Source organism: Rhineura floridana, chromosome 8, assembly GCF_030035675.1.
Source record: "Rhineura floridana isolate rRhiFlo1 chromosome 8, rRhiFlo1.hap2, whole genome shotgun sequence".
Taxonomy (NCBI): Eukaryota; Metazoa; Chordata; class Lepidosauria; order Squamata; family Rhineuridae; genus Rhineura; species Rhineura floridana.
In genome coordinates this window covers 132,175,087-132,197,912 of record NC_084487.1, presented here as the reverse complement: position 1 = coordinate 132,197,912, position 22,826 = coordinate 132,175,087, and the positions used below count along the sequence as shown (strand labels likewise).

Genomic DNA, 22,826 nt, shown 5'->3' with positions numbered 1-22,826 from the left:
CCTCAGGCATGAAAGCAGCATTTGGGCTGGAAATTCATTAGGAAGATTCCAATTAAGTAGTTTAGTATGGTGCACAATGGAAAAAGGATTTAAGATAGTTTAAAACTCATTCAAGGATTACCAATACAGCCCACTCTCCAGCCACATGGGAAATGTAAAGAAGCATTAGTATATACGGAAGAAAAACATACAGCATGTTTGCATTCAGATAACCAAGTAGCTATACGGTAGAAACTCTTACCAGTGGGATTCACCCACAGGTACCACCTTTTCCTCCGAGCTTCCATCAGACACACCCTTTCCTCTGTCCCTTCCGCAGGAGTCTCTACTAGCGTTTAATGCTTTTTCCGGCCCCAGCCCCGCATCAGGCTGGCTGGTGCTACCCGAGCTGTCCCCGTCTTCATCTTGCAGTCGTCCAGCCTAGAAATGGTGTATGAGCGATATCGGAGAAGGGGCATACGAACAAGTGTATAATAAAGTCTTCCGGCGGGTTCAGCAGGGTGAAAAGAGCGGCTGTGATTGTCAGGACAAGGCGGAAGACCGGACAGGAAGCAGCTGGACTACGGGGCTCCTCCCTCGCGGAGGCGGTATTTGCTCTTCAACGCGTCCGGAGGGGGAGGAACTAGAGCCGACGCTAAACTTTTTAGGAATTGCCAAGCAGGCCCCTCCTCGTTCCCTCGGTTTTTGTTGGTGGCGTACGATCCAGGTGAGGCACTTTTCAGACAGAAGGCTAGTTGGTTGGAGACCTTTGCTGGCGCCGGTCGTCAAAGGCATTTCCTCCCCTCCCCCCGGTAGTGGCTTTTCCTCCCCTCGTCCTTCTTGTAATTGGTAGCAGGGGACTGTACTACAAAGCTGCCTGCTCGCTGGTATGTTTTTCCACAGCTATCTTTCTTATTGTCGCCTTTTGATGTTGCTGAGAAGAAGCCAATTACATGCTCATTTTCTGGCTGGTGGTACCTTCAGAGGTGCCAGACGGGAAGAAGGGGAAACTGCACCTCTCCCCCCAAAAAACCTCACGCAGTTCGCTCGTAAGCATAATTACTCGGGAGTAAGCCCTAGCTAAATCGGTAGGAATTACTTCGATGTAAGTGGTCATGAGCCTTGCAACATAACCCTCTGCTTGTTCAGTTGCCTATCACCGAGTCTGAGAAAGTACATACAGGATATAAGCTTGTTTTACGCTGAAGTAACGTCAAGGAAGCACCAATAAGTTTAAAAGGTCTTCCTTTCGGGTACTATGTAGAGAACTGCAGTTTCAGTAAATTATTTTTCTTTGAAAGTTTAGGTTGCTGCGCTTCAGATAAGTATGTTCAAACCATCTGTTGCCTTACTGCTTTTTGACCCCATCCTAATCTTTGTGTGACTCCCCACGTGTATTTTGAGCATATTCTTCAAGATTGTTTGGTGTTGCTTAACCTTCGGAATGTTTCTTCCAAATGCCTTATTCTTGTTGGCGTTTATGTGCTAAATGTAACTTGGATCTGTTATGTGTAATCTATAAAAGAGATTGAGGATGTGTGAGATCTCACTGAACAAATAACAAATAACAGTGCTTGCTGGGGAACAGGTAATAAAGAAAGACTTTAACAGCTTAGTTACTGTGGGACCTGCACATAGTTTTACTGGTTCTTCTCAGTATGGATAGAGAACACTTTGTACATATCCAGAAGCCTTTTTAAAAGTATTATTTAGCATATTCTAGAGCTGACGCCTGGCAGTGAGAGCATGTTCTGGAACTGCGCCTGTTCTTTCCTGAGTCATGCTTGGTATATTTATGGGAATACTCATAAAAGAGATTCGCTGGGTGTCTTTTCAGGTGCCTTTCTATCTCTTCATTTTCACTGCCTAATTTGATTATCTGTTCCCCACACAGAATCATACAGCTATAATTTTTTCAATCTTTCTCTCCTTTTCTGTGGAAATTTGGCTCTGGGGGGTTTGCCTTTGGGGTGGGCTAGATTTTAACATCATTGCTTTTAGATTTTAATGTGATTGTATTGATACGTCATTTTGTGCTATTTTGCTTATTTTGTGCGTCGCCCAGGATGACTGGTTAGCCAGCCAGATGGGCAACTAAGAAATCCAATAAATAAATAAATAAATAAATAAAATAATAAATGAGTTGCAGTTGGAACTTTTGTGATATAATTGAATTGCAGTTCTGATTTCATGTTGGACAAGAAATTTAATAACTATTTTCTAAAGTCTTAGGACTGGAGATTATTACTGTAGTTTGTTTTGGTAGCTGGAGAGTGAACTGTTGATTTCCTTTTGTGTGAGTGAAAGATAAATGCACGAGCCTTCCTTTCCCCCATTTCAAATTTGCCCTTGCAGTGTCTAATTGTGCTGATATTTGATCTCATTTCTAGTTCTGGAAGCTATTGCAGTAACTGTGCAAGCAGGAATGAAAGCTGCGAGCTGAAGATGCTTCTCTGCGTAGCTTTTATGTAGTTAACTCTTATATGCAAGGGGCTCTCTGTGTGTTCTATGAGAAATTCAAGAATTAAATTGGACAGCTGCAAGGGCAGCTGTTGTGACTTCAGTACTTTTAACAATGTCTGTTGAACTGACCTCTTAAGAACAACTTTCTGCTTTGAGAGTACACCTAATGTTCCACCGCTATTTTGAAAGTTGCATAACCATATAGTGGTTATTTTCCCTAGTGTTAATGCTTGTAATATGTTTCCTGCGTTTGAGATTGACTATTCTGGAGAAGAAACTGGCTGCCAGCAAATTATTATGCCTCTGGTGTAATCAGATTGTAATTTATGCCTTGGTAGTTACATGTATGGAATCTTGTAAACCATTTTCATTCCCTCTAATTGCAAACACAAGTAGTTAAGTGCTGGCAGGATTGGAGCCAAAACTGGGTGACTGAGAAACAAGAAGGATGTAGCACTTTTAAAAATCCAAAGGGAGCACCACAAAAAAAGCCGAGTGAAGGCTGAGAATGCTTATGATCTCCAGGATCCACAAAATGTGGAGGGGGACTGAAAACATGAGAGGGAAAGGAGAAGGGAAGGGAATGTGCCTTCTTGATGAGCACCTAACAGTATCCTGGTATTACATATTTTTAGATAGAAGTGCCAAGGGAGGTTTAGGTAGCATAGGTTGCTGTACAATCTAGTTATTAAAGTGAAAACTCTTCCACAGAATTTCTGTACCTTTTCCCAAGTCCACCATAGGTAATACATTGTGCCCATCATTAAACATCCTCTCCAGTACAGAGGTGATAGATTCAGATTAATCTACCTTGGTTTAATTGGTGTACGACTTCATGGAATATTTTACAATATTTGGCCACAGAAAAATAGGTTTGATAACATTTGGCCAATAAATTGACAGGCATGCTGTACTGATCACAAGGGGAGCAGGGCTACTACTTTTCTCTTGCATGCAGATTTTTGTCTAATAAATATGTGGGGCAGAATCTGCTTGTGTTAAGCATGAGCTTGGTCTTATTCCACATCTTGATGGGAACAGCAGTCAAGGTTGTGTAGAGATGGTGAACTCTTACTCAATACAAAGATGTACCTTTATTTATTATTTGATTTATATCCTGCCCTTGCTCCCAGCAGGAGCCCAGGGCGGCAAATAAGGGTGAACCCTTACCTTGAATAAGGGTGAATGCTTAGAAATATTTGGTGTAATCTGACTCATTTTTAGTAAGAGGGGTATCAATTCAAGGATCATGGATAGAAACCTTAGTAAAACTGGGAAAAACTTGTAGAACAATCCTATGCATGTTTACTTGGAAGTAAGTGTTGCTGTGTTAATGGCAAATGTTCCCAGGAATGTTGGATTGCAGCAATGGTCTGTGGAACACATTTTGTCGTTGCACTTTGTGTTTTCTCTCAGAAAGTAAGTGTTAGACCCTAATCACTTACATATTTATTACTATTCTATTATGTGCACAGCAAAACAAGGAAAGGCTCTCTGGCTGTAATTTTTTTCCAATCTGTTATTTTTTCTAATCTTTAGCAGAAATGGACTCAAAACAAGATCCTCCTTCAGGCATCTCTTACACTCAACTTGGAAGGTCCCAGCTAAATGCAGCAGCTGATGCTGAAGACCAAGGTGAGGGAAATCAAAAACCTTGATCATCTTCTGAAGATTTAGGCTTCAATCCAATACATGTCTACTCAGAAGTAAGCTCCATTGGGTTCAATGGGACTTACTTCAGGTAAGTGTGTATTGGACTGCAGCCTGAGTTGACTTTTTTACTTTGCCAAACAGCAGAGAAGGATTGTTGATATGAATGGTAAATGTGAATTCAGTGCAGGCATTTTGTCAGCATAATATGCTACATATAAGCTGTGCGGAGGCATTCTTGTGGAATGGATTCTACTCAGTGTAAAACAGGTTTCAGTGTTTTCCAAAGCCATTGTAAGATTGTCTGCAAGTGCATGCAGAGGTGAATGGGGATCATCCTGGAACTCCAAGGCAAGGGGAAGGCTGGGAGGGGTGTGGCCACAGCACTGCTAAGGTGATCAGAGGATATTGATAGTGCAGGAGCAACTTTCCTGCTTGGAAGAAGGATTACAGTGGTGGTGGGCTTCCTTGGCTGTTGTCAGACATGACACCTGAAGTATCTTGGCCAGCTGGAACTGTGTCTTTTTCTTGTGGCTTCCATGTGCATATTGCCTAATGATGACCAAACCAGCAAGGGGAGGGACAGGTTAACACAGTTTTTGCATTGGTTATCAAGGCTAGTTAAAAATGTGGACCCAATTAATATAATTGTTTCTCTTAATTATCCCCACATCGTCTGATACCAGTTTTCTTATCATCTTATCTTATCAGTTTTCTTATCATCTTAGAATAGAAAAAATTACTCTTAGAAATGGGCAGGGATGTCAAGAGAGGCTGTGTTCCACCCTTCGCAAGTGTTCGTATTCAAACTCTACCCATGCAAATATCTTTCCCTGCTCTAAAGAGCACCTTTGGTGGTATGTGACAAGTCCTCTGTTGCACTCAGTTGCTGTGGTTTGCTGGTTCAAGTCCTGCTTAGGAGCTGAGGGGGACTGTACCCTTGGGGCCCAGTGTCTGCTCTGGTAGCTCTAATCCAGTAGCAGAGTGGTGAAGTTTAGGAGGTGTGGACCTGATCATTCAGAGATTATTAGGATTCCCATTAAAGCTAACCAATTCTGAGATTTCTAAAAAAAATACCATTTAGTAAATATCAATGTTTACTCATTGTTTACCAAGAGTTGATAACACTAGATATTCCAAATTAGTCCATCTGGCTGGCAGCTTTTGGAAGCAGAATGCTAGAATGCATGGACCTTACTCTCATCTACTTTCTGATATCCATCTGTGTACGCATTTAAAGTGCTTATAAAGTGGTCAAAAGCATGTTTGATTTTACTAGAGTAAATCCACAGAGGATCATTCCAGTTTACAAATTGTTTGAAAGTTTCTACAAACTATAGGATTTAAAAGTATTAAAACCTAAAAATGATATGGGGACATGCAGGGTGGCTCTGTCAGAGTCAACCAGTTACCTGATATTGACCATGGATTACTCTCCATGTAAACTAACCAATCCTTGGACTGTTTGCAAAGCTTCAGCCAGAGATTTGGGAAGGAGGATAGATGAAGAGTTGCCTCTTGCCATTGTGAAAATGGGGAGGGGAGTGTACCTGTATAGCACTCTGGTGGCTGACTGGTTGCTGTATTGGACTTGAAATTCAATTTGAATTCCTTGAATCCTGTTCACAGCACATCAAGAAGTTCTTATCATAAGATCCGCTTAGGGATAACCACTACCCAACTGGTTATGTTCTTGCAGTTACTAATCTGTAGCAGCATAGCCTTCCCAAATGCAACGTTGAGTCTATACCCATTGAACCAGAAAAACTAATCTAACCACTTATTTCTTTTTCCAAAGAAATGTAGCAGCAAAGAAAACTTTGCAACTTTTGTGGTGTTTAGCAAGCCTTGTGAAAAAGATTGCTATCATAATCTTTACAGATGGGAAATTAAGGCTGCAGTCCTATATACATGAACCTGGGAGTAAGCCCCACTGGATACAATGTGTTACTTCTGGGAAAATCTGATTAGGATTGGGCTGTAAATCTGAGTAATTTGTAAAAGGCCATTAAATGAATGTATGGGCCTCAGTGCAAACATGCCTTCTACCTACCATATAAAAGGCTTGTACTATTGGGAAATGCTGAGAGTTGTCATTCCACTTACTGCTGGGGCATAACATCCAATCACTTTCTTTGTTTAGTAAGAATGTTAAAGTAGCCAAGTTGAGACTTTTGAAAAAATCCATTTATTGTAAAAAGATTGTGATGCTTTCTAAATTTTAATACTTGTATAGTACTAAATTTTTGGTATAATTGCAGCTCTTGCTTCTGGAGCAGATAAGTTTTTCTTCCACTTTGTTTAGACTAAGATATATATGCATATTCCAAACCATAATTATGAGCTGTAAAGAGAGACTAAGCGAAGGGATCAAGGCAGTGGTAAATGCATCCTTGGAAGAGGGTGCTTTGCCATCAGCCCTCAAGGAAGCAGTAATAAAGCGCATCTTGAAAAAGTCCTCCTTGGATCCTCAAGAGTTAAATAACTTCCGCCCAGTCTCTAATTTACCGTTCTTGGGCAAGGTGATTGAGCGAGTGGTGGCCAAACAGTTACAGACACACTTGGATGAAACAGATTATTTAGATCCATTCCAATCGGGCTTCAGGACTGGACATGGAACTGAAACAGCCTTGGTCGCCCTGGTGGATGATATGAGGAGGGCGTTGGATAGGGGAGAACATACCTTCCTCGTCCTGCTCGATCTCTCAGCGTCTTTCGATACCGTGGACCATGGTATCCTTTTAGATTGCCTGGTGGGATTGGGAATAGGAGGCACCGTTTTACGGTGGCTCTGTTCCTCTCTCTCAGACAGACATCAACGGGTGGCATTGGGGGATGAGGTTTCAGACCCTTGGCCTCTCAATTGTGGAGTGCCACAGGGTTCTATCCTCTCCCCCATGCTATTCAACATCTATGTAAAGCTGCTGGGGGCTATCATCAGGAGATTTGGGCTGCAGTGCCACCAATATGCGGATGACACTCAGCTCTATCTCTCATTTAAGTCCTCACCAGAGTTGGCTGTGGATACCATGTCCAAGTGCCTGGAATCCGTAAGTGGATGGATGGGAAGGAATAGGCTGAAACTAAACCCCGATAAGACCAAGGTGTTGCTTGTGGGAGATGAGAAGGTTAGGAGAAATAGACCTGGAGTTTAATGGGGTAAGATTACCCTTGAAAGACCAGGTCTGCAGCCTCGGGGTCATTCTGGACTCCCAATTGTCCATGGAGGCTCAGGTTTCAGCAGTGAGTCGGGCAGCTTGGTATCAATTACATCTGATAAGGAGGCTGCAACCCTACCTTCCAGTCCATCTTCTCCCACGGGTGATACATGCCCTGGTCTCCTCCCGCTTAGACTACTGTAATGCGCTCTACGTGGGGTTACCCTTGAAAACGGTCCAGAAATTACAACTAATACAGAATGCGGCGGCACGTTTGATTAAGAACAGCCGTCGCCGTGATCATATCACTCCGGTGTTAGTAGATCTACACTGGCTACCAGTTGTTTACCGGGCCCAATTCAAGGTGTTGGTGTTGACCTATAAAGCCCTATACGGTTTCGGCCCAGTTTATCTGAAGGAGCGCCTCCAGCATCACCAATTATGCTGCCTGACAAGATCAGCCACACAAGGACCTTCTCTCGGTCCCACCAGTTAAAATAGCGAGGCTGGTGCGGACTAGAGAGAGGGCATTCTCGATTGTGGCCCCCACCCTCTGGAATTCCCTTCCGTTCGACCTTCGCCATGCCCCCTCCCTGATAGGTTTCCACCGAGCCTTGAAGACCTGGCTGTTCAGGCAGGCCTATGGGATCCCGGGGGTGGGTTAGTTTTTAACACTGTTATTAATCTGAATTGTAGTGTTTAGTCTAATTATTGATTGTGGCTCTCATTGTTTTATATTGTATTTTATTGTATTGATGTACGTCGCCTAGAGTGGCTGTTAATTTGGCCAGATAGGCGACTCATAAATAAAATTTTATTATTATTATTATTAATATAGTTCTAAAACACAGTGTTCAGTGCCCAACCTCCACTGTTAATTCTTATTCCTGTGGCAAGGTTTTAAATATATTGTTTAGGCAATTAATTAGGATGCTTTTTATATGAAATGAAAATGGACTGCCTTCAAGTCAATTCCAACTTACGGCGACCCTATGAATAGGGTTTTCACAGTATACGGTATTCAGAGGTGGTTTTATCATTGCCTTCCTCTGAGGCTGAGAGGCAGTGACTGGCCCAAGGTCACCCAGTGAGCTTCATGGCTGTGTGGGGATTTGAACCCTGGTCTCCCAGGTCGTAGTCCAACACTCTAACCACTAAATCACACTGTCTCTCTTTTATATAGAATATTTTATGTTAGTACATACAGGATGTCACATCATACAGGATTTTTTGTTTCTTTGAACAACAGAAGTGATTGCGGTGCAAGTTGGTTGGTAATCATCAGCCATCCAAGAACTTTGTGGAGGAGCCTGCTGACCTAACATGTATTGCTGAGACCAAGGAGTACAAGTGGATGTTGGAGGTGGGGGAGGAATAGCTTTTTCCAGCTGTGTCTACTGTTTTTGTTGTTGTAGTAGAGATAGCTTAGACTTGATGAGACAGGAAGAGGGATCACTGTAGTCTACCTTTATTCCTTTATTCTATGCAGCGATGACTCAATTTTAGGTGTATGTACCTGATGCTGGAGAGCCATTGTGGCACAGTGGTTAGAGTGGGAGGCCAGGGTTCGAATCCCCACACATAAGTCAGAATCGACTTGAAGGCAGTCCATTTTCATTCCACCTGATGCTGAGGTCTCAGAATAGGATAGAGATTCTTACGGTGTATGCCCCACTCTGCTGTCTACAGCTTCCCTATCTGGGCTGGTAGAGGAAGTCTTATTGGTGGCACTGAATGTACTTTAAAAAGAGATGGGCAGAGCAATCCAACTCAGGGGAAGCCAGTGGAAGAGGATCCGACAGGAAGCTCTGTGGCATCCATTTGCTGTTTGGGAGCCTGCTGGGCCAGCGGAACACTAGCTTGAGCCATAAGCTGTGCTCATGAACAGAAAAGAAAAGGCTGGCTCTCATGAATACTCTTACCGGTGAGTAAGCGCTCCCCATTGACTTCAATTATAATTATTTTCTTAGACTGGCCTTTTTCTCAGCGTAACTTTGGCCTGGATTGGGACCCACAGGAGCACTCCGAATGGGAGTTGGATGCTGCGTAAGTCTCCCCTCGGTCCCTTCTCTGACATACCCCTTTTCGGGCTTTATGATGACATCCCTTCTGCTGGGCTGGGATTCCCTGATGGATCCTTGGCTGAGCTGGCAGGGTCCCACTTCCACCATAGCTTAGCCAGGGTGAGGGGCTTCTTCCAGCATAGCTGGGACACTGCCAGTTCAGCTGGGGGTCCACCACATCCAACTCCCCTCAGCCCAGCATAAATATGAGTTGGATGATGCCCAAAGTCACAGGTGCCAAATGAAAAATAATATTGAATTATCAGACAAGACAAACCAGGACACTGAATGATAACAAAATAATTACAGAGTATTATATACACAACACTGCAATTATCCAAACAGTACGGCACATGTAGACAAAGGAACAATTCTCCAATAAATGTAGGATGAGATCTCCAGGATTGAAACTTCATTACTTCTTCAACAATTGGAGAATACGAATCAATGGCAGCTAAAAAAACCCTTATTGACTCAGTTTTCATGTAGATTTTTCCTCCTTTCAGGGGAATATCAGTATTGTAAACCATGAAAACATATTATTGAAAAATTACCAAAAAGGTTGTAATTCCAGTTTCATTCAGATACACAGGAGCATCTTATAAAATGTAACAGGTATTTCAATTATATTATGCAATATGGTCTTATGTTATAGATTTTATATTAGTCAGTGAATAATTTTTCAATATGTTTTCAGGGTTTACGTTACTGATATTCCCCTGAAAGGAAGAAAAATGTACAAGAAAATTGAGGCAATAAGGGGTTTTTTAGCTGCTGTTCATTCATATTCTCCAATTGTTAAAGAAGTAATAAAATGAGTTTCAGTACTGGAGTGTCCTACATTTATTGGAGAATTGTTCTGTTTACATGTGGCATACTGTTTGGATAATTTCAATGTTGTGTGTGTACGTCAAACGCAGAAGAAGAATTGGAGAGATTTTACGCAGAAGTACAGGAGGAAATTGATCACACACCAAAACAAGATATGATAATCATGGGGAACTGGAAGCAGGAGAAAGACTTATTGAATTCTGTGAAGCCAATGATTTGTTTCTTGCAAACACATTTTTTGAGCTACCAAAAAGACGACTGTACACGTGGACATCACCAGATGGTCAATATAGGAATCAAATTGATTATATAATTGGAAACAGAAGATGGAGAAGTTCCATACTTTCTGCAAAAACAAGACCAGGAGCAGACTGCGGTACAGATCATGAACTGATGATATCGAAAATCAGAGTAAAGCTAAAGAAGAACAACAAAGCACTCATAATGCCAAAATACAATTTATATAACACCCCAGAATAATATAAAGATCAAATAAGGAATAGGTTTGAGGCTTTAAACTTAGTTGACAGAGAACCAGAAGGACTATGGACTGAAGTCAGTGATATTATCAGGGAAGAATGTTGAGAAAGACCTCAATGGATGACTGAAGAAACTCTTAAAATTGTTAAAGAGAGAAAGAAAGCAAAAGGAGATAGAAACATGGTCAGAACCCTAAATGCAACAATACAATGACTAGTACGTAGGGACAAATAGAACTATTACAATAGTTATTGTATAGAAATAGGAAAGGACAACAAAAAGAGCCCTATTCCAAAAGATTAGAGAAATGAAAAGGAAATTTAAACCGCGAGTACGGATGTTTAATCAACAGGGGAACACACTGACTGACCGAGATGAAATAAAAGGAAGATGGAATCAATACACTGAAGAACTCTATAAAAGAGATACCAGGATGACAGATTCATGCATGGAGGAACCGTATGATGAAGAACCAGGAATTTTAGAATGTGAGGTGGAAGCTGCTCTTAAAATACTTGGAAGAAACAAATCACCGGGAACAGATGGCATACCAATAGAGTTGCTATAAGCTACTGAGACTGAATCTGTCCAAATTTTGACAAAAATCTGTCAAGAAATATGGAAAACTAAACAAGACTGGAAGCGTTCAATATACATCCCAATTCCAAAGAAAGGGGATTATTGAACTATTGCCTTAATATCCCATGAAAGTAAAGTAATGCTCAAGATTCTACAACAAAGGCTCTTGCCATATATGGAGCGAGAAATGCCAGACGTCCAAGCTGGATTTAGAAAGGAAAGAGGCACCAGAGATCATATTGCAAACATACGTTGGTTAAAGGAACGGATCAAGGCATTTCAGAAGGAAATCACCCTGTGCTGTATAGATTATCATTACAGCAAAGCCTTTGACTGTGTAGATCATGAAAAACTATGGAATGCTTGAAAAGAAATGGGCATCTGATTCTTCTGATGCGCAACCTATACTCTACACAAGAGGCTACTGTAAGGACAGAATATGGAGAAACTGATTGGTTCCCAATTGGAAGGGGTGTGAGACGGGTGTATTTTATCACGCTATTTGTTTAATCTATTTGCAGAACATATACAGAAAGCGGAATTGGACCAAGATGAAGGAGGTGTGAGAATTGGAGGGAGAAATATCAATAATTGAAGATATGCAGACGATACCATACTACTAGCACAAACCAGTAATGATTTGAAACAAATGCTGATGAAAGTTAGAGGAAAGCACAAAAGCAGGACTACAGCTGAACGTCAAGAAGACTAAAGTAATGACAACAGAAGATTTATGTAACTTTACAGTTCACAATGAGGACACTGAACTTGTCAAGGTTTATCAATACCTCGGTACAGTCATTAACCAAAATGGAGACAATAGTCAAGAAATCAGAAGAAGGCTGGGCTGGGGAGGGCAGCTGTGAGAGAACTAGAAAAGGTCCTGAAATGCAATGATGTATCACTGAACACCAAAGTCTTGATCATTCAGACCATGGTATTCCTGATCTCTATGTATGGATGTGAAAGGTGGACAGTGAAAAAGGCGGATAAGAGAAAAATCAACTAATTTGAAATGTGGTGCTGGAGGAGAGCTTTGCTCATACCATGGACTGAAAAAGACAGATAATTGGGTGTTAGAACAAATTAAACCAGAACTGTCACTAAATGATAAATAATAAATGATAAATGATGAAACTGAGGTTATCATACTTTGGACACATCATGAGAAGACATGATTCACTAGAAAAGACAATGCTGGGAAAAACAGAAGGGAGTAGAAAAAGAGGAAGGCCAAACAAGAGATGGATTGATTCCATAAAGAAAGCCACAGACCTGAACTTACAGGGTGGTTCATGACAGATGCTCTTGGAAGGTCGCTGATTCATAGGGTCGCCATAAGTCGTAATCGACTTGAAGGCACATAACAACAGCAACAACATAGTACAAAGAAATTTACTACTGGGTGGACATGTTTACTGCAAGTTGACTATACAGTGAAATCTTAAGGAGTGTCTAGCTTTAGGCCCTGTACAGCAGGAGACATGCTTAAGGCTCTTTGCACAGGTTTTACATTTGCCATTTGGAGAGGGGATTCTTTAACATCCTTTTGCACTTATTGTGTCGTAGTATTCGGAGAAAATAATTTCCGGAGAACACCACAGGAAAGATGCTTCCTGGTTATTAAGGCAAACTACAGAGATTCCAATGACTGCTAGAAAATAAGAGAAGCAGGAAAAGTGCACTGAAGGAGGGGGAAACAGTAGCTCTTTAGGACCCCAGGCATTCCTGTTACCTGGTGTCCGAACAATCCACTTATCAATCACAGCTCCCACTTGACTCATTGACTAAAAACACTGACAGGTGGGAGAACAGAAATCACTTAGAAGGATATCTACACATTTGCTTCATAACTTTCTTTCTAGGAGGACTAGATACTTGCTTTTAAAAACAATAATAAAATTCAGTGTCTGGAGCCTTGCCCAGGAGTGCCAGTGAAGTCCTTCACAGGTACCACGGCACCAGTGAATGCAGAGTTGACAACACAAACATACTGCTTTCAACACACTGTAAGAAAGGAGGATGGGAAGAAAACTAGAAGTGTTTGGCCCTGTCTATGTGACCTCTTTGATTCCATAGCAATCTTATGATACAACAAACAAACATCATAAAGTAAGCAATTTGTTATTGCAGCAATTTGTTATTGCAGAAGGTGGTGCTTGGGGAACATTGCTCGGCACCCTGGACTCTCCAGTATGGGGTTCCGCAGAGGTCAGTTCTGTCCCCCATGCTGTTCAACATCTACATAAAACCGTTGGGTGCGGTCATCCGGAGCTTTGGAGTGCATTGCCATCAGTATGCTGATGACACGCAGCTCTATTTCTCCTTTTCATCTCCTTCAGGTGAGGCTGTCAATATGCTGAACCGGTGCCTGGCTGCGACAATGGACTGGATGAGGGCTAATAAACTGAGGCTCGATCCAGACAAGACTGAGATGCTGCTAGTGGGTGGTTCTTCTCACCAGATGGTGGATGTCCAACCTGTTCTGGATGGGGTTGCACTCCCCCTGAAGGAGCAGGTTCGTAGCTTGGGGGTTCTCCTAGAACCATCTCTGTCACTTGAGGCTCAGGTACCAACTTCGGTTGGTGGCCCAACTACGTCCCTATCTGGACAGGGATAACCTGGCTTCAGTTGTCCATGCTCTGGTAACCTCCAAATTAGATTACTGCAATGCACTCTACGTGGGGCTGCCTTTGAAGACGGTTCAGAAACTGCAGGCTGTGCAAAATGCAGCGGCCAGATTTGTAACAGGGACCAGACGGTCCGAACATATAAAACTGATTCTGGCCCGCTTGCATTGGCTGCCTGTATGTTTCCAAGCTCAATTCAAGGTGCTGGTTTTGAGCGATGAAGCCTTACACGGCTTGGGACCACAATACCTGATGGAATGCCTCTCCCGATACGAACCCACCCGTACACTATGTTCAAGATCAAAGGCCCTTCTCCGGGTGCCTACTCCAAGGGAAGCTCGGAGGGTGGCAACAAGGGAGAGGGCCTTCTCAGTGGTGGTCCCCAAATTATGGAATGATCTTCCTGGTGAGGTGCACCTGCCGCCAACACTGTTATCTTTTCGGCGCTAGGTCAAGACTTTCCTCTTCTCCCAGGCATTTTAGCATGTGTTTTAATTTTTTTTTATATTGTTTTAAATTTTAAAATTGTGTTTTAAATTGTATACTTGTTTTAATGTTTTTGATTGCTGTAAACCGCCCAGAGAGCTTCAGCTATGGGGCGGTATACAAGTGCAATCAATCAATCAAGTTCTACTAAAGAAGCCACCATCTTCCCACCTGGACCAGTCGAAAGATGAAGGGTAGCATTTGCAGTTACATTGGCTGCCAGCAGTAGTTTTCAAACATGCATACCAGGATCCTGAGCTTTTAAATGTCACATTCAAGTATTTATACATATTGACTTGATCAAGCGGCTGGTTAGCCAGTTGCTATCAGAAGTTCTTCCTCCTCTTCCCCAAAACTAGGATTTTAGTTTTTGCATAATTAACCTGTAGGAATTCCCAATACAAACTTAAAGCCCTTAGGAGCCTTCACATCCCTGCCACCTGGGTGTATGACAAAAGAGCAGCATCGTCTGCATATAATAATACTGAAATACTCCTATCCCTTAAATGAAGGAGAAAGAACTCTGGACTGGATAGGGAGGAAACTATGTCACTGAGTTACAAATAAAAGGGGTGCTAATATATGTTGTTTTTAAAAGACACTTGGTATAGCTGAATTTTAAAAATAATCTAATCCACTGAAGAAACTACAGGAAAGTTTCACTTTTGGAATAGTTACTGTTCGTTTTTGGAATAGTAATTTAAAAACAGTATGCATATGTCATTAAGTAACTCATTTTGGGGTAGGCATAGTAGTGTGATGTCTCTTTAAAGGTGTATGTGAAATAGGTCTTGCTGTTTTGGAGAACTGCATGTTTGGAATAAACTAATGATTTATTCTAGTTCCAGCACTTAGAAACCAAGAAATGTTTGTTTACTTATGCATTGATTAGGGCTGCAGAGCTGCCTTCATGCTTAAAAAGATTCTGTAAGTTGGATCCAGTGTGCCTCATGTGCAGCAGAGAATCTTCTCTTTAGGGAAGGCACAGAGATCCAGTGGGACTCCCTGCTGGGGGAGTGGGGAAGGTGATTTTTGCTGAATTTCCTCCTCCTCTTGTGCCACCTCTCACGATCTTCTGGAGGGTCCCCCAGTCCTTTGGAGCACATTTTCATGGGGCTGCAGGAACATGGAGGAATTGCCTCCCCACTCACTTCCTCCAATGTGAGTGGAATGCTGATGAGTGCAGGTCTGGATCCAACTCTTGTAAATGACTAATTGTTCTCTGAATAATTGCAGCCACATAAAAAGACATTCAAATTATCCTTGTAACATGTTATTTCATTCTGCTGAAGTGTCAGTAATTTGGCCCTTTTATTTCCCCACCTACATATTTTAAATGTGCTTCTTATTATTGTCACTTGTGGGAGTAGAAATGTCATCTTCTTAGTGCATTGATAGCTTTTAGCTGTGGTATGACTAACTCTGTAGTGATCATAGACATTTTGTCTAGCACTATATCATATTTTTTTCAGTGACTCTTACTTTCATGTAACACATTTAGAATAGGATTTATGAATGCCAAAACACCTACAGATCCTTTTCTCCTGGTAAAAACAGATTAAATCCTATAGTGGGCTCGCAAGTTTCTCTCCCTCATTGATGTGGAAACCTGGATACAAGATGCTAATATTATGCAAATTTCTTTTTCCAAATACTCAATATTGTTGACCAATTGATACATCTACTGTGCTCATATTCTTATAAAACCTTTTATCAAGTAGCTTTCTTTTTCTACATTTTCAAAGTTACCTGTTTGGGGAAAACCAGCTGCATTTTTTGTTTGGGTCCAGTAAAGCAAAAATTACTAAGAAGTTATATACCTAACTGATGCAAATACTGTTTAGTAATAGGAGGAGTTAATTCTCAACTATGGATCAAACTATTGCAGTCCCCCTGCTATCTCAGTGGATGAAAGTTAGATCATCACCCACAAGTCCAAATTTACTTGGTAAGGTGACCCATTGATTTATTGTCACCTGAATTTTGAAATTTAAGTCTTTGGTAGCCATCTGTTTCATTCATTTTAACTGCACATCTGCCTATTTTATAACCATTACTTGAGGCATCCAAGCAAAAATTTACTTAACACCCTTATTAATGTAGAATTTGTTGAAATATTTATAGTACTTACAAACTTTCAGTCATACCTATCAAGTTGTAGTTATCCTCCAGTATTAAGAGTTCAAGTTCATCCTGTTTGTTTCCCATACTGTGGGCATTAGTATACAGACATCAAAGACCATGTGATCTACAGTCTGGCTTCCTCTTTCATTTTTATGAAGACTATTATTGGGCCCCATTAGAACCATTTTCTCTGTTCCCATTGCTGTGCATAAGCCTTCATCAATTGTTACCACCAAGTTTACATCTCCCTTCCCCTTAGGATTCAGTTTAAAGTCCTCCTGATGAAGTTCTCAATGCTGTGACCAAACACATTCTTCCCAGTCCTTGTGAGGTGCAACCCATTACTTGCCAGCAGTCCATCTTCCAAGAAGTGTAGCCTGTCGTCCCAAAATCTAAATCTCTCTCATCAGCACCAGGAATCCCAGAGTATAGGACACGGAATAATGGGCTCAAGTTAGAGAAAGACATCAGTAAAAACTTCCTAACTCTTAGAGCAGTATGACAAAGGAACCAATTACCTAGGAAGGCAGTGGGCTCTCCAGTGCTGGAGGCATTCAAGAGACAGTTGGACGGCCACATGTCAGGTATGCTTTAAATTGGATTCCTGTATTGAGCAAGGGTTGGACTCAATGGCCTTATGGGTTCCTGTCCAACTCTACTATTCTATGAGCTGTTAAGTGGAATATACATTTTTTGAAATAAACAATTATTGCATGTGCTGGTTCCTACTCTGCAGAAGCTTATTTATTTATTTGGGAAATGCTGAAGGGCATGCCAAGAACTGTCTGGCTTCATCCCTCTTGCCCTCCCACCTTTATTTGGGAGGCATCATGTATAGTATGTTTAGATGCTTCCTAAAAACATCTTTTTGTCCAGGCGTTTTCTAATTGATAATTGCTAGATTGGGGTGCTCAGTTTTTTTATTTTTTTGAGTACTTTGATAACTAAAAATATCCAAAACAGCAAAAAAAACCATTCATAGTTATTTGTGTGTATGTATTGTGTTTTACCGTATGTCCGACTTTTGACTCTCATTGTAAATCAGTTCAGCAGTTTTTTTAATAGCATGTAGAGTATAAATTGGTTACATAAAATACAAAGAATGGATCTCCATGCTGTGAACCCGCTCAGTAAGGGGCAACATGATCCCATCAAAACCAAGGCAAATACCATCTCCTTGCTTGAGAATATTAACAATTACTTACCAACTGTACCTCTATCTTGTTTAATAGCCCTCATCCAGTCATTACTGACCTCAGGCACCCTTTCTTGCCCCACATTAATCATTTCAAATGTGAAGTAAAGACAGTTAGTTGCCATTAGCATATTGACGCTTCAAATCCTAGATAACCTCCCCTAAACCTTTCATGAAGATGTTAAACAGCATGAGGTGGGGACCGTGATGTAGAGGAAATGTTTGCCAGGGCCGCCTTTTGGAATTGATCTGCCAGAGAAGCAAGGTGCAAGCAAGGTGTCCCTAGTTATTATGTCTAGAAGGATACCATGGTGGTTAAGATTGAAAGTTGCTTGAGAGATGTAGGAGAATTAACAGGTTTGCTTTCCTCCTGTTCTTTTCTCTGCTTAGAGCACTAAGGGCAGTTTAAGCTTATGTACACATTGCATGATAATGTGCGTTCAGTGCTTGATGCAAGTGCCTTTTTGGGGTGTTGTACACACGATGTCATCCCCATGCCATTCCTGTCCCACGCTATTTGTTGATCTAAAGCTCATTCTGCTGGAACAGTTTGTGTCATTTTTTGTCGAAAATGCACTTCTCAAGCACTTGCTGCTTACATGTAACACAGAGTGCTTTCTCAGGTCACCTCCTATTGCAGCAAAGCTACTGATCTTTTAGGCTATGCTACTCCTCCTCACCATGTTTAACTTCTCTGTGAATGAAATAGGCAAAATAGGAAGCAGAACAGTAACTTAGCCACCTCTGTATATCAATACCAATATATATCCCTGTATATAAATATCAGTATATCAACACACCAATTTCCAGCCCCTCTCTTTAGAAAGATTGCAATAAATAAATAAAGTCTGTGGAAACACTAATTGAGGTGAGTTTGAAAACACACCCACCTGTGTGTACAGACAACATGGATAATAGCTGGTGCTTTACATGATGTTATCGCAACTGCAAACTGCAGTGAACAGAAGTGCACTGTGAAAAAAACTATCCCTGTGCATTTCAAAGGTTACGTGTGTACACAGCTTGGTTTCAAAGTCAGCTGGAACCCAGATTGAAATGGATCTAGGTAATCAGTGTCTTTCAAGAATGTCTGGTTTTGAACTGCCACTAACTGCTCAAGTATCTTTCTCCAAGAAGGGAGGTTTGGCTCTAGGGTGCCATGTGTCCTACTTTTCAGAAGACAGTCCTCTATTTGAAGGGCTGTTTGGTCCAAGTCCAATTTAAAGAATAAGAAGGGAGGGCAGGTGCCTTGTTTAGCCGTAGCACTGAGCAGGCACACAGGTCACGTGGTCAGTCTCCTCATTATGTTTCTGTTTAAATGTTTATCTCTAAATTGACATCTATACATGTAACATCATAGGAATATTTTGTGCAGGTCTGTGTCCTCATCTGGTTCTGATTTGGTCTGATGGTTTGTTTGCCAATGCATTTATTTTGTCCTATTTGTCTCCAGCCAACATTTAGAACTATCATTCAGCCCAGGGAATGTTTATTTGGAACTGGTGACATCCCCAATGCCTTGAAAGGGATGATTATCACTCCTGATTTTAGGAGGCATTGATCACATCCTGGATCCACTAGGCAGCACCCCCACCCCTGCAAAATTATGTTTCATATTTTAATTTTAATAATTGATATTCTGTTTTATTTTTATCTGTAATGATTCACTAGCTTACAAAATTAAAAAAAAATAAAACACAACAATTGGAAACAATAAATACAAAAGAGCAGCAGGAAAATAAATCAAAATAACTAATCTTTTCCCAGTTGGGAAAAATAATGGCACATAAAATGCATGATAAATGCATGATAACTTTAGCAGTCAAAAGAACAAAACGTGATGGTGAGGGGCCATAACTGAGTGTTAAAACATCTGCTTTTGCATACAGAATGTCCCAGGTTAATTTCCTGGTGTCTCCAGGGAGGGCTGGGGGGGAAAACCTGTCTGGAGAGCTGCTGCCAGTTAACATAGATCAGGGATAGCTAAACTTTTTTGGCCTTTGGGGCCCAAAGTATAAAAGTGAATGTGGTCAATTTCAAACTGTTTTTCCAATAGACAGGTGTTTTGGGGGAAGGACTACAAAAAACATTCTGACATTATACTATCACAGCGGGACAGTATGGGACAGCCAGTAAAAATGTTTTTTTAATGAATGGCCAGATGGGAGGCTTGGAGGGCCACAGAAAAAAGCCTTTTAGCCAGGGCTGTGGAGTTGGAGTCGTGGAGTCGGAGTCGGAAGCAATTTTGGGTGGAGTCGGAGTCGGTAGAAATGTACCGACTCCAACTCCGGCTCCAAAATAAATTTTGATTGACAAATTTTTTAAAATAGAAATTCAAAATGTCAAAGAAGCTTCCAATGAAGTCAGCTGTAGTTGAGCATTTCACCATAACTCAAGATGGAAAACATTTTGTGTGTCAGTGTATGACACAGGACCCAGATGAAGACAAATGCTGTGATGCCAAGATCAGCGCATATTCAGGCAGCGATAAAAATGCTCCTATGAGAGCTTCCAATTTTAAAAAAATATTTACAGCCCTTTCCAGGGCTGTGCAGTTGGAAGCAATTTTGGGTGGAGTCAGAGTCGGAGAGTAGAAAAATAGAGGAGTCGGAGTCGAAGGTTTGGCATACTGACTCCACAGCCCTGCTTTTAGCATCACAGTATCACTGTGGTAGATCTATGGGAACAGTCAGTAAAAATAAAATGAGGTGGGCACAAAAAGCATGGCATCATAACATCACAGTGAGGGACCCATAGGAGCAATAAACATGATTTTTTTTTTAAAAAATGACATATTTGGGGGCCCCAGATTCAGGCTGTGGGCTGATCCATGGTGTATGCAATGGTCTGACTCAGTATTAAACAGCTTCCTATGTTCAGGATTGGTTTAGCCAAAGTCTTTCTGAAAGAGCTTTGTTTGGACCTGACGCCTGGGGAAAAAAATACAGGAGCTCTGTGGACAGGGCATTCTGCAGAGTTCAAACCACTATTGAGAAGACCCTAGTGGATTGCCAAATGTCATTTACCATTATAAATCATGTTGGGAAAGGGTTGAAAAATGGCTGATGTCCTGAACACGCTAAGCACTTTTTTTACATCCTCAGGTCACATTAACTGAAAGTGATTCAAACAAGGATGGGGCATATTTTTTCCTGAACTGTGATCAACACGGCCTTTAAGCTGAGACAAATGTGAGTGATTTTGCCCTCCAAGTATTTAGCGAACAAGGTGTTATGGGCTATTAAGGATTTCTGATGGCCATCTTGAGGGCCTGTTTGAAATAGTGATGGTGGAAAGGTGTTCCTCCTTTGCTGCCATAGACAGTTAAGGTGATATAAACCAGAGTGGTTTTGCCATTAGGTGTTTGTACTTCTTTCTTTGCACTTCTGCATCATGCCTAAAGCAGTAGCAGTGAGATGTATATGCCTCTGTTCTTCCCTTCCATGTATCATCATATGAAGGGTCCCACTTTGATGTTACATGAAAGAGCACAAGACATCTCTGCTGCTTCTCTGCCACCTTTTTGTAACGTACAAACCTATTCTTACTCAGGAGAAACAAAATAGGAGCAAGAGAATAATACCTAGCTTTTAAATGAAGACTGGCTACTGCATATTGTTCACCATGATTATGTCAATATAATCAAACATCCCTAGTAGATTGGTACCTTGAGTTATATGTAACAATTTCTTCGAGTGTGAATAAGATTTAATACTGAGAGGAAAGATAGTTAGCAGTTAGTGTAGAAAATTGACATCATTTAATCACATACCAACTAGGAGGATAGACTCAAAAGCTGTTAAGTATAAGAACTCAAAAATGCATAATACGTGGATCAAAGTTATGCTTGTGTATAGCTGTTCAATAGAAAACTTCTTAATGGCTGGATAAAATAATGAATATGTTGTAAACACCAGTAGACCAAGATCTTTCAAAAAAGAACCATACTGTTATTGCACAAAACAGATTAGATGGAGAAAAGTGTGGGGAAAGGAAAGAGACTTAAAGGGAAATAGTAGCTTTTGTTGTAATGGTGCACCCATCTTAGAGAAAAAAATAACACAGAATGTGCGAAATGAGACGTTTTTAAGTAGAAAACCATCTGAACAGCTTTGTTTTATGGTTGCTGTTCTTGTTTGACAGACAGGTCCATCTGTTTGGTGAACGCAGAATATTTTAGTTTAGATCTTGAACCTCAGGTAATAATTCCATTGTCAAACTGTTTGTGAAAAATACTTCTAGAACCAGAAAAGGAAGAGAAGCAAGTTGTTTGGCTCAACACATCTGTCTGGGGAACCAGTAGGCAGAAATTGTGTATGTGTCTGTAAATATGCCTTTCAACTTCTGTAGCTATGGAAAAAGTGATGATTGTACAGTAAAGGGTGTGATTCTCAGGGCCAGCTACAGTTTTTTGTGGGTCCTTGAGCACAGGGTATCCTTGGGCTTCCTCACCATAGCTCACTTCTTCCCTACCAGGCCCCCTCAAAAACACTCTGGGGCTCTGCAAGAGGGAACACAACACAAAAGATTTATTGCTTTGCTCCTTCTGGGTGCCCTTCCTAACAGGATATGGAAGTTTGCTCTAGAAGCCCCTACAATGGCACTTATGGGGCAGTCTCCTACTACCTGATGGGAGGCATGTCTGGAAGGCAAAAATCAAGAACAACATTTTGTTTTACCCTGATGGGGATAAAAATCACTGTGCCTTCATCCTGGTCCATGGGCCCTGGGGGAAACCTTCCATTTCCTGTTGGGAGACAATTCCTTGAAGGAATGAAGTATCAACTCTTTTAAATTTCTTTGAGTGTCAGCAAGTTACAATTTGTAGGAATTTAATTTTAGAATACTTTAATTAGGTCCCAGAGTTTGATCCAGAAGCTCCTACAAAAAGTTCCTGTTGCTTTTTACTGGTCCTTGAAGCTCGGTCACTTGCATGACTTGTAGTAGGACAAAAGAAGTGTTACTATTGAAAGACACATGCACACAGCTTCACACAATTTCATACAAGCATTAAAAAAAACTAAAGTCACATGAATATATAAAGTAAAACAAGAAGCATTTCTTACACAGATTGTGTGGAGGCGCTTGATTGTGGATGATGTGTGAATGTATATATGTATGTTTGGTCCTTGTTATGTATATGTAAGTGTGTTTGATGTGTATGAGAGTGTGTGTGTGTATATTGTTT

The 22,826-nt window shown here is 41.1% G+C and overlaps 1 protein-coding gene across 10 annotated transcripts in view; it reads left to right on the top strand.

The window, feature by feature from the left end:
• The first annotated feature begins 370 nt into the window (after positions 1–370).
• WFS1 (wolframin ER transmembrane glycoprotein) overlaps positions 371–22,826 on the top strand; it is a 75,300-nt gene continuing 52,844 nt past the window's right edge. For 2 of the 10 annotated variants that reach the window (XM_061582541.1, XM_061582545.1), the window contains exons 1-2: positions 371–706; positions 20,743–20,829. Coding sequence is in view for 4 of the 10 variants with exons in the window: in XM_061582538.1 (XP_061438522.1) it covers positions 3,987–4,077 (91 nt within the window). In the remaining 6 variants the exon portion in view is untranslated. The other 8 variants (XM_061582538.1, XM_061582537.1, XM_061582543.1 and 5 more) reach the window with 8 other exon arrangements.